This window comes from Desmodus rotundus, chromosome 9 (assembly GCF_022682495.2).
Source record: "Desmodus rotundus isolate HL8 chromosome 9, HLdesRot8A.1, whole genome shotgun sequence".
In the NCBI taxonomy this organism is placed as follows: domain Eukaryota; kingdom Metazoa; phylum Chordata; class Mammalia; order Chiroptera; family Phyllostomidae; genus Desmodus; species Desmodus rotundus.
The window spans coordinates 46,996,557-47,008,744 of NC_071395.1; the positions used below are offsets into that span (position 1 = coordinate 46,996,557).

The 12,188-nt window shown below is 49.3% G+C and overlaps 2 protein-coding genes across 3 annotated transcripts in view; one reads left to right on the forward strand and one right to left on the reverse strand.

The window, feature by feature from the left end:
• Nucleotides 1-11,412, reverse strand: part of SLC1A6 (solute carrier family 1 member 6) — a 56,728-nt gene extending 45,316 nt beyond the window's left edge. Inside the window, exon 1 of one of the 2 annotated variants that reach the window (XM_045195867.3) lies at nucleotides 11,297-11,412. The gene's annotated coding sequence lies outside the window, so the exon portion shown is untranslated. Of the gene's footprint in view, nucleotides 1-3,406; nucleotides 3,603-11,296 lie in introns of those variants that run through there. The other variant, XM_053911946.2, reaches the window with a different exon arrangement.
• Nucleotides 1,656-6,853, forward strand: TEKTL1 (tektin like 1). The gene is made up of 7 exons (XM_053911241.1): nucleotides 1,656-2,225; nucleotides 3,378-3,482; nucleotides 4,903-5,101; nucleotides 5,440-5,606; nucleotides 5,738-5,833; nucleotides 5,923-6,036; nucleotides 6,623-6,853. The coding sequence occupies exons 1-7, from the start codon at nucleotides 1,656-1,658 to the stop codon at nucleotides 6,851-6,853; spliced, it is 1,482 nt and encodes a 493-aa protein (XP_053767216.1).
• Nucleotides 11,413-12,188: the final 776 nt, after the last annotated feature.

Here is a 12,188-nt window from a genome sequence, read left to right on the forward strand (position 1 = left end):
TATCAGAATCATAATTTGAATCCAAGTTGCTTGGCTCTAGAACCTTGACCATGGTTTGAGGGGCCAAACAAATGCCCAAGTAAAGATGCCACTGCTAGAAGGAAACAAGGTGGAGAATGACAGGGGAGGGATAGAGAGTAACTGTCCCTTTTGTCTTCCCCAGCCTCTGACCTGCTTCTTATGTTGGAGGAATTCCCCATATGAGTCTCAGCGGAAAACAAAGTGTTCCTTCCCCCATGGAAACAGGAAATTCAGACGAGACACATTTTTCCCAGCTTTCCGTGCAGCTAGAGCATAACCGTGTGGCATGGGCTCAGGCAACTAGATGCAGCCACCCTGGAGCCTGGGAACTAAGGAGACAAAGAAGCAGGTACCATGGAGAACCCACTCAGTTGCTGCTGCAGTAGCAGTGACACTACAGGGACAGCAGATGCAGCTGAGAGTTTTGCAGTACTAACCATGGTGTCCTCAAGGGCTACGACATTTATTTGTTGTGTTTCATTTTGTTTTGGCTGTGATGGTGAGATCATCTTTCCTGTGTCTTGCACTAAAAATCCTGAGTGATGGGAGAGAGTGAGGCTTAGATAGAGTGCTAAGAAAAAATCCCTTGAACATGGTGATATATGAGGTCTGTCCCGAAGGTAACCAGCCATGCAATGAGAAAAATAGACATTTATTGAAGAAGATTCAAAATACAAGAAACATTGTGTGTAGGACAATGACATCTCCGTCCCCTTTAAAGTAGGCACCTTGGGACCTCACACAGTTCTCCCAAGTGCCACCAGCTGCCCTGTCGTATTTTCCTGAATCTCATCAATGATTCAGTTTTGGGAAAAGCCATAAGTCACAGGGCACCAAATCTGGGCTGTAGGGGGCCGAGTCACCTGGGTGGTTTGAAGTTTCACAAAAAAAACTCTGCACAAGATGTGAGGCATGAGCAGGCGTGTTGTGTGATGAAGCTGCCAATCACCAGTTGCCCATAGCTGTGGCCTTCTGAGTCATCTGAATAGTTTCTGTGGAGGAATGTTCAAGCTTAACGCAAAATTTGACATAGATTTGTTGCTCTACTCACTCAGCCATTTTGAATGCAACGGCCACACAGTACACATGCTCACTCAACAGCATCTACCACCCAACTGACTAGTACAGTGAAGTCGTCATTGTTTTCAAATGGGCATTCCAGTCCACTCTCCTTGGCTGCCAGGTTACATGGATGTTGCGCAAACTCTTCCCGTTATAAGAGTGGTTGGATTTTTTCCAGACAGACCTTGTACAAGCTGTGCTCTGAAGACAGAAAAGCAGCCAGCCACGGAAGAACATGGAAAAGAGTATGCCACACAGAGAGCAGCAGAGCCAGAGCTTTGAAGTGGGCAAAGGCCTGTGTCGCTGGAGGGTAAGAAGCAACAGGGAGAGGTGGGCTAAATGAGGTCATCTTTCTGAAGGAGCCAAGGTTCTGAGCCACCTCTGCTGACCCCTCCCCCACCTCTGGAACTCCTGTCTGTGCTCTAGTCACCGTGGTCATGGTGATGGGCACTCTGTTTCTCTCTCACTCTTCAGGCCAGGAAGGAAGTGTGAGTGGTTGGGCGGGGGGGTAAGGGGTGCCTGCCTCTCCCTGTGGATGACCCAGGCCAGGCCAGGGCTCCAAGCAAGGGACCATGCCCGTGTTGACACCCCCGGTTGAGCACAGCCAGAACACGCGCGTCGGGGCTCCAGCATGGCGCAACGCGACCCTGGCCCAGACGCTGAAAGCGCACCAGCTGACCGACCGCTGCGGACAGGAGGCAGTGACCATGTGGCAACCCAAAGACAGCGTGTGGGACCCGCACGTCGCACACCACCTCTGCCGGGCCGCCTACATCCGGCCCTGGCGCTTCCGTTTGGAGATGGTTAAAGGCGGTGGCACTGTGGAGAAGCCGCCGCCGGACGAGGGAGTCACGCTGTGGAAGAGCAAAATGAAGCCTCCTGCTTGGCACACACACCTGCCGCTGCCCCTGACTCGCGATGCGCGAGCCCTGCAGACCGCGGAGGTGGTGCAGGCGCACGCGCGCGGGGCTCGCCTCACCGCCGCCCGTCTGGGCCGCGCGCAGCAGCAGATCAATGGGCAGCTGCGGCTGCTGCAGCGCCAGCGCGAGGCCACTGACCACAGGCTCAGCGAGGTGCGCAAGGGCCTGCTAATTAACCAGCAAAGCGTCAAGCTGCGGGGCTACCGGCCCAAGTCTGAGAAGGTGGGACCACCTCCCCACCCCCTACCCCAAACCCGGTCTCTGAGACTGAGGCCTTCGCTCAGCCTGGAGAAAACCCGCCCCTAGAGAACAGCCCTCCCAAGCCCCAGTTCCAGGGAGTAAGGGCACAAGAAGATAGGACATCCCCAAGATGAGGTTCCTTGGTCCCCGACCCCAGAAAAGGAGACCCCCCATGGGGATAAGAACCTCAGCCCCCTCACCTCGGAGGGAATACGTTTCCCAGTCCCCCAGACAGGAAGAAAAGATGGGACCCCAATATCAAACTGGATAAAATTCTTCCCAAAGAGTGAAACTCATAACCCCCAACCCAGGCATGCAGTTACCCACCCCACCCACAGACCCACAGAGCGAGACCCCTGTGTTCATGCTCTCACAATGCCCACACCCAGTGACACACCCAGCTGAGAAAAGGGGGCAATGTTCTGGTCCCAACCCATGAAATTCTCCTCAAAATGTTAAAAAATAAAATACATAAAAATTTAAAAACACCTCTCCCCTACCTCAGTGAGTGAGAAACCCTTCCCAGTCCTCATGGGGGGAGAAAGGAACAGGTCCTGCCTACAGATTGAGACCTTCAGACTCCCAGCTCCCACACCCAAGAGTTAAATTAAGCCCAGCCAGGGAGAAAGAGAGAGACCTCCTACCTAGTCTCAGTCCTGTGAAATCTTCCTCCAAAGTGAAACCCTAGACTTGTACCCCAAGGGGGGTCTCCCACCCTCCCTAAGGAAGGATGAGACCCCACTCACGGGATGGGATTCCTAGTTCCAGCCCTTAAATTCAGAAAGTAAGACCCCCAAAAGGCAATCTCTCATCATCCCTATAATGAGATTCCTCATGTCTAGCCAGGGAGGGGGGGATAAGACCACCACCAAGGAAGGGGGACCCCAGCCCTAGAGAAACCTTCCCCGAAGGTGAAGTCACCTTCATCCCAGCTCACTGGACTCCTACGTATAAAAGGAGATACCCAGCCCCACTCTCTAGCCCCTAAAAGGATAAAGACTTCTCAGAGAGACCCCCACAGGGTGGGACTGCCCCCAACTCCATTCTCCAAACCCAGAGTTTATGAGGTTGACAAACCCTCTGCCAACCTGGCCCTCTCCTGAGAGTGTGAGAGATTCTGTCCTCACTTTCCAGATCCCTGACAAAGCTGACAGTATGCTTACCTGGGAGAAAGAGGAGTTAATGAACATGAAGAGGAAACTGGAGAAAGACATGGAAAACTCAGAGGCCTTGCTCAAGGTTGAGAATACCTGGGACCCAGCGAAGAGGGCTAGAGGAGGACCCCTGGATGCCCAGTGGGCAAACCGCTTTGACTTTGGGGACTAGCAACGTCTCCACCCACCCACACTGACTTGACAATCACTGTATTTCCTCTTTGCCCTGAGGGGTGGAGCCAGGCCTCAGAATAACAATGAACACCCTCTCTGTGCCAGCCCTGTGAGTCACTCAGGTAGCTCCTTAAAGCAGTCCTGTGAAATAGAAACCGTGGTCCCCTCATTGGAGATGGGGAAATTGAGGCTCAGAGAGCGATGGCCCCAACCAGAGCACAGGACTGGCCAGTGGCAGGCTTATGGTTTCAGGTCAGGTATCTTTTTTTTCCAGCTTTAGTGAGGTATAATTAACAATTTTAAATTGTACATATATTTAAAATGCACAACCCAATGATTTGATATGTGTATACATTGTGAAATAATCACCAAAATCAAGGTAATTAACATATCCATCACCTCACATACTTTTGTGTGTGATGAGAACCCTTAAGATCCACCCTTTCAGCAAATTTCAATGATAAAATACAGCATTGTTAACTATGGTCGCATTGCTGTGCCTTAGATCCCCAGGACTTACTCATCTGGCGTAACTGAAACTTTGTATCTCTTGACCAACTCCCCATTTCTTTCTCCCGCCAGCCCCTGGCAAACACCATTCTACTCTTGTCTTCTATACATTGGTGTTAGATTCCATATATAAGCAAGATCATGTAGTATTGGTCTTTCTGAATCTGGTTTATTTCACTTAACATAACATCCTCCAGGTTCATCCACGTTGTCACAAAACGCAGCGTTTTCTTCCTTTTTAAGGCTGAATGCTTTATTTTGTAATGATAGAAGTGGGATTTGGATGGGGGTGAGGGTCCAGATGCAATAGATCTGGGGAGAGGGACTCTGAGGCCCACCGAGAGGTCCTGCGACTAAGATTAGAGAAGAGGAAGGGGGACCCTAGGCTAAGGATGGGATGGATGCAAGTCGAGGAGGAAAGGGATGGCACAAGAAGACAGAGATGTGCGTATAGCCAGTGCTACCTCTCCCCTTTACAAATATCCCCATCGATAGGGCAGGGGCTTTCTCAGGGTGCCAAGGCAAAGCCAGACACAGACCCTGAGCAACTGACACCTAGGACAGGGAAGCTGCCACAGCCCACACTGCTCCTCCCCACCCTATTCCAGCAGTCAGTGGAGGCTTCTGGACAGAGGCTGAGAAGGTGGGGTGTCTGAGCCTTGACTTGGAAATCCTTCCTTTCCCACCCCAACGAGAAGTACAGAGTGTCAAATACACTTTGCAGCCCCCAACAGAAAAATCAATTCCAGCCACCTCTCCCAACCTCCAGCACACTGTCTGCCTTCATCTCTGCCCCTCTCTCTCTCCTTCCTTGCCCCCAGAGCCTGGCCTCCTGCCGTGACACTCTGGCCTTCTGTTGCAAGGAGAGGCTCCAAGCTGTGGACTTAATGAACAAGCCATTGGACAAGGTTCTGGAGCAGGCAGGCCGCCACTCCTGGGTGAACCTCTTCCACGTCCAAACCCCCAGCGCGCAGGGTCAGAAAACGCCTCCTCCAGACCCAGTGGGCACGTATACCCCAGGTAGGCCCCCGCAAGAAAGGAGTCCACGATAGTGGGTGCCCACCAGCTCCCCTCCACTTCTCAGCTGCCCCTTTTCTGGGGAATTTTGCCCTGAGACCAAATGAGAGGGCTGAGAGCCAGCCCCCTTCTGGATTAAGTCTCACCCTGCCTACTCCTGCTTCCCACACTCTCTCAGTCACTCCTGGGGGCTACTCATACTCACCCCCTGGACTTTCTTCCAGTCCCTCAGTAAAGCCCCTTGCCCATGGCCCACCATCCCGTGACAATAGAGGGACGCAGAGAGCCAGGGTGAGAGAAAGGAGGGCTTGGCGCCCCACGCGTGTCCCACCCTCCTGCAGAGTGCGCCACGGCGCTGTATGAAGCCAAGAGACTGTTGATGGAGTCCAAGGACACCTTGCAAGAAATGGCCAAGAAGGAAAAGGAAATCCAGGAGAAACAGCAGCTGATAAGCGATCGCGTGTGCGCATCGCTGACCCAAAAGATGCGGGAGACCTCAGAGCTGAAGGTGCGCGCGGTCGCGGCTCACGGGTGGTGGCTAGGGGCTAAGGTGGGGGAGTATCAAAGCCAGAGAAGGGGGACGCAGGAAGAGAGGGGACGGGAAGCCAGCGTGATCCCCCTGCGCTCCCACCCACCCAGGAAAGAATGAACATGACCTCGGGGCTAATGAGGGGAACTATCCACCGGTGCAAGAAATTCAACCAGGAGATGTACATCACCCACGGCCTCGTCAAAGTACGGTTTGGGAGAAGGGCCTGCGGGGAGGAGGCCAGGGATGCCCGCCTAGGCTGCACCTGACTGTTCGGCAAACCGCACTCCACCAGGGTCCTGTGTCAAAAAGTTACCTGGAGACTCGAGAGAAGCTAGACAGACCCACGGTTCGTGTGTACCAGAGACACGTGGGCACCCAACTCCCCGAGGCCATGCGCCTCGCCCAGGTACTCCCCTCTCCGTTCCCCTTTCTCCTCTCTCCGCCCTCTCTGAGGGGAGGCCCCGCCCTGGTAAGACTTCCTCAAGCACACCTGGCCCAGGTATAATCATCTCACCCAGGTTTATCAGTCCTTCAACTACCTCCCAAATGAGTCCCTGCAAATAAGTCCCCTGTCTCAAATATGTGCCCCTCTACTTCTGTCCGCCTCACACCGCCCCACTCACTCATCATACACTCCTCTCTCAGTCCCGACCTGGGTGGCTCCTTGCACATTTTGTCCAGAGGCCCGCCCGCATCCCACGTCCGACCCCTCCCTTAACCCCGCCCGGTCGCTGCTGCTTTTTCAGGCACATCTGGCCCCAGTGTGTCTCCCTCAGTCCCATGCAAGGCCCGCCCCTCCCCAGCTATGCTCCTGTCCAGGCGGGGCCCTTCTGTATGTACACCTGGTCCAGGTGTGCTTCCCCCCATCCGAGGCCCACCTCTTCTTGGCTGTGCTCTTTCACACGCGTACCTGGCCCAGATGTGTCTGCCCACTTCTCCCCGTTCTGGCTACGCTTCACCGGTCTCCCAGCACGGCCCCACCTCCTCTCCAGGGCACTGACAAGCTGCAGCGCCACATCTCACGCGTAGAAAAGAACCTGGAGGATCTGCTCGCCACGCACAAGAACCTCACCAGCAGCCTCAACTGCAAGAAGATCGGGCACGACGTGGACTACAACGTGGTGCGCCTGCGCCTCCGCCAGCGGCACCCGCATGTGTGCTACCAACAGGCGCAGGACCTGGTCAAAGACCGGGACCCACGCACGCCGCCGCCGCGCGTGTAGTCCAGCAACTCCACAGAATAACAGGTGCGCCCCCTGCCCCAAAGGCAGGGCACGCTTGCACAGGCTGGGCCCTCGGAAATACACCGCCTCCTGGCCTTCCCTGTCCCCTGACTTACCCTCCTTCCAAGTGTCCTCCAGCAGAATTATGATTAAAGTGACAATCATTACATTTATTAGACATCTGTCATGTATCAATCACTTACCCTACAGCATGCAATGGGTGGTGCATCCTGGAAGTTAACAGGATGGATTCAGAACTGACCACGCATGTGCCAAAAATGGCCCTCGCGAATATTATCTTTTTAGCAAAAGCAACTAGTCACATGGACGCAGCATTTTACAGAGAAGGAAATGAAGTTCAGAAAGGTGAACTCCTTTGCTCAGGGTCACAGAGCCAGAGAGGGACAAAGTAGGACTAAACTTGGGTCTACACCCTCCATTGCTCCACACTGCAAGTGTCCACCATCAGCTCATAGTGATCTTCACTGGCTCTCACTTGCTCAGCTCTAGCCCCACCTTCCAACAAACTCTCTCATATGAGACTGGGAGTTTCTCTTGACGTGGCAACTTCCGCAGTAGTTTACAGCTAGCTTTGAGTCTTTGGTTTCCCCATTCAGCCAGCCCCTGCCTTGCCCGCACAGTCCACCATCTTGCCACATGTCCTCTCCACTCCACTGCCCATCTCCACCCCTCCTACTGGTCTAGGTAAATGTTTCTTTAACTCCTTGGTTGTTGGAGCTCCATGCAGTTTGATTTTCTGGCAGTTCTGCTTGTTTATAGTTTTTAGATTGGTTGTTGTCCTTCTTTTGGTTGTGCAAGGAAGTGAAGTGTTTTTACCTACACCTCCATCTTGGCCGGAACTCTCAAATATTTCTTGTAGCAATATATTTTTGATCTATCTCCTTGTGCAAGGGAAACAAAAGAAAAAATAAACAAATGGGACTACAACAAATTAAAAAGATTTGGCACAGCAAAAGAAACCATCAACAAAATGAAAAGACAATCCACTGAATGGGAGAACATATTTGCCAATGATACATCTGATAAGGGGTTAATGCTCAAAATTTACAAAGAACTTATACAATCCAACACCAAAACAACAAACAATCCAGTTAAAAATGGGCAGAGGGCCTGAATAGACACTTCTCCAAAGAGGACAGACATACAGATGGTCAATAGGCATTTGAAAAGATGCTCAACATCTAATCATCAGAGAGATGCGAATGAAAACCACAGTGAGATATCACCTCACACATCAATAAATCAACAAACAACAAGTGTTGGTGAGGATGTGGAGACAAGAGAATACTTGTGTACTGTTGGTGTAAATGCAGACTGGTGCAGCCACCATGGAAAACAGTATGGAGTTGCCTCAAAAAGTTACAGATGGAACTGCCTTATGACCCAGCACTTCCACCTCTGGGACTATATCCAAAGAAAGTAGAAATGCTAATTCAAGAGAATATATACACCCTTATGTTCACTGCAGCATTATCTACAATAGCCAAGATTTGGAAGTAGCCCAAGTGTCCATCAGTGGATGGAGTGGAAAAATGCTGTAGTACATTTACACAGTAAACTACTACTAGCCATTAAAAAAAAAGAAGGAAATTTCACCTTTTGTAACAGCATGGATGCACCTATAGAGCATTATGGTAAGTGAAATAAGCCAGTTAGAGAAGGACAAATACCATATGATCTCACTTATACATGGACTCTAATGGACACAATAAACAAACAAAACAGAAACAAACAAAGAAAGAGAGAGAACAATCTGACAGTTGTCAGAGGGGATAGGGGATTTGGACTAAGTGAAAAAGCTAAAGGGATTAAGCCAAAAAAAAAAAAAAACCACTCACAGACACAGACAAGAGTATGGTGATTACCAGAGGTGGGTGGGGGCAGAAAGGGAGTAAAGGGAAAATGCTGACAGAAGGAGACTTGACTTTGGGTGGTGAACACACAATACAACATACAGATGATGTGTTATAGAATTGTACACTTGAAACCTGTATAACTTTATTAACAAGTGTCACCCCAACAAATTCAATAAAGATTAAAATACATACATACATAGATACATACATGCATACATAAAAAAGATGAGGTAGGCCTGTACCTCTTAAACTGATACAATTGTATCTCAATCTTCAAAATTGTTTTTAAAAACTCAGGAGTAAATTTGAAAGCTTAAAATCTGTTTTGTTAACTTGCAAGAGAATCTCCCTTCAAAGAACCAGCTCTTAGAATTAACATTTGGCATATAGTTAAAAGTTAAATCACGCTTGCTGGTGTGGCTCAGTGAATTAAGCACTGGCCTGTGAACCAAAGGGTCGCCAGTTCAATTCCCAGTCTAGGGCACATGCCTGGGTTGCAGGCCAGGTCAGGTCCCCAGTAGGGAGCACACGAAAGGCAACCACACATTGATGTTTCTCTCCCTCTCTTTCTCCCTCCCTCCCTTTTAAATTTAAAAAAAAATTTAAAAATAAAAGTTAAACCCACAAAAGTATGGTTGTTATGTTGAGCATTCTAATTGGTGGAGGAAAAAACAGTAGCTCCTCACTGTGGTTCTGAGCAGTGCAATACAGGTACATTGTGTTCTTTTAAGAAGCCGGTAACAGATGAGCCTGTGTTCATTATCTGTTGCTATGTAACAAATTATCCAACAACTCCATGGCTTAAACAACATTTATTGTCCCTCAGTCTTCTGTCAGCTGAAGTCATGATGGCGCTGTGGCCATGGTCTCTCTGGAAGGGTCCACCGGGGGAGGCTGCACTCCCAGGCTCACTCACGAGGCTGAGGCAGGATTCCATTCCTCAGGGGCTGTTGGCCAGAGACCACCCTCCATTTCCTGCCCCACAGGCCTCTCCTACCTGACAGCTCGTGTCTTCAACGTGTGAAAACCAAGGCAAGTGAGATGAGCCAGAAGGAAGAACATACCAGAAGTCACAAGCATTTGTAACCTAATCTCGGAAGTGACATCCTATCACTGTTGTCATATTTTATTCACTAAAAGTGAGTCACTGTATTCACCAGACAGCTAGAAGAGACACTTCTGTTGAAAAACTTGGTGAAATATAGCTTGAAACAATGAAACAGACACCAGTGCATCGATGGAGTGAGAAAAACAATGAGTAACAGAATGCTTCGTGTGAAGAAATAGAAGATGGAGAGGCTCGGTTAGAACAAAGGAGTCACACTGATTGAAAGACTGGCCCTTACGTGGTGAGAGCCAGATTCTGTGTGGAGCAGATGCACTTGGAATGAATAAGTGATGAATTCTTGTCCACTTATTGGCCTTTCAGCCTCCGGGAACCCACTCAGCCAACAGTTCCATTACCAGAAGCAGAGGATAAACACATGCTTTACTCTCACCATTTAAAATCTAGTAAATATTTTTATCAAACAACAACAAAAAAAGAAGGGAGTCACCAGGTGCAGTCCACATTCAAAGTGAGCAGGTCACACAGGAGAGTGGACACCAGGAGATGGAACCTCTGAGAGTGATGTTAGAAGCTGCCTACCAGGGGACCCAATATTTAATCTACTTAGGGTTTAATGCGAAGCAAAACTATTGAGCAGTTTAAGAAAAAACAAGGTGCACTTTTTTGTGTGGTTTTCTCAGGATGTAAGGGGTTTTTCTAAGTGTCATGTGTGATTTGCATGTTTAGCCACAATGGGAATTTGGATAAGCTAAGGGTGGATTGAAAGTGTTACTTTCCCACTTCATTCTTCTCTTTTAGAGAAATTTCCTAGTCTGCTGTCCACCATGGTTCTGGCTTTGCCTCTGGAGGGTCTTCCTTGTATGTCTCTCTCCAAAAACACATCTTAGGTGGGCATAAGAGATGAAACCTTGGGGAAGGAAGGTGCTAAGTTGAAAGGTCACTTCCCACTAGGATAGATTTAGAGCCAGAGATGTTTCAGGGTTTGAACAATCATAGGCTTTTTGACACAATAGCATTGCAAGCACTTCTACTGCAATCCTTTTCCCAGCAGCAGTTTCCACCCAGGCTCCTTTCACACATACTGCCCTCTGGCTGGGATCCTGTCTCACTCATTTGTTCCCACCCCTTTCCCCATCCACTTCTGAACATGAAAACATGTTTGTGACTCCTCCTTTTGAGAGTAACCACAATTGCCATTTCTGCTGAGTCATGGCATTAACACAAGGTAATTATTTTGACAGTCCGTGAAGCAGTCTGTTCTCCCCACCAGCCCTTGCAGCAAGACTCTGATTCATTCTGTCTCTGTAGTTTGCCCTATTCTTATTCATCTCATGTTTCATTGACAGCACAACAGTCATTAATTGTTATTAAATCTTTGTAAACCAGGTCTCTCTGCAGGAGACTTGGCTCAGCCCATTGATAGTATCGGCTCACAGTCAGCTCCAATCTTCCCCTTTCCTTCACCTTCATCATGAAAAAGACATGCAGTGCACTCACCATGCAGCTTCCAAAACACCAGCCGCTGACCAGAACCAATCTTCCTGTGTAGACTGAAGAGGCTGGTGTCCTGGGTGTGGCAGGGGCTTGTCTAGGTCACCAGCCAGCTAGTGAAGCAGCTGCTGTCCAGGTCACGGATATCGGCCACCTCAACGAGGAAGTGATGCTGGAGAGAAAAGGACAAATCCAAGAGGTATTTAGGAAGTAAAATAGAGTACTTTCTAAATAGCAGACACTTTTCTAAGTACTTTGAACATGTTAACTTCTGACAACACTCAAGTGAGGTGAGAATTATTAGCTCTACTTTACAGACAAGGACACTGCGCTACCAAGCGGTTTCATAATTCAAGTCACAACCCAAACATTCTGCTTCTGAAGCCTATGTCTTTGACCATTATGCTATCATGCCTTCTGCTCAGTTATCTGCTTGCTATAGAGTGAAGATTACCCACTTATTTTCATCTCTTCCACCTGTACCCCCTCACACACATAAACACACATAATCATATACTAATACAACTACATCTACAGAAAATTGGTGGGAAGGGGACCAACTAAGATATAGATGCCCAAGGGATGGACCAGGCTGGAGAATGCCATGGAGCATAGTGGGCCCAAACGGGAATCCCAGGCCCGTTAAATAGTCCACTCTTTCCTATCAGCCCTTGCAACCATGACTCTGATTCAACCTGTCTCGGTGGATTGGCTTATTTATTTATTTATTTATTTAGATTTTACTTATTTTTAGAGAGAGGAAAAGGGAGGGAGAAAGAGAGGGAGAGAAACATTGATGTGTGAAAGATAACATCAATTAGCTGCCTCTCACTCACCCCCAACTGGGGACCTGGCCCACAGCCCAGGCATGTGCCTTGACTAAGAATCAAACCTGTGA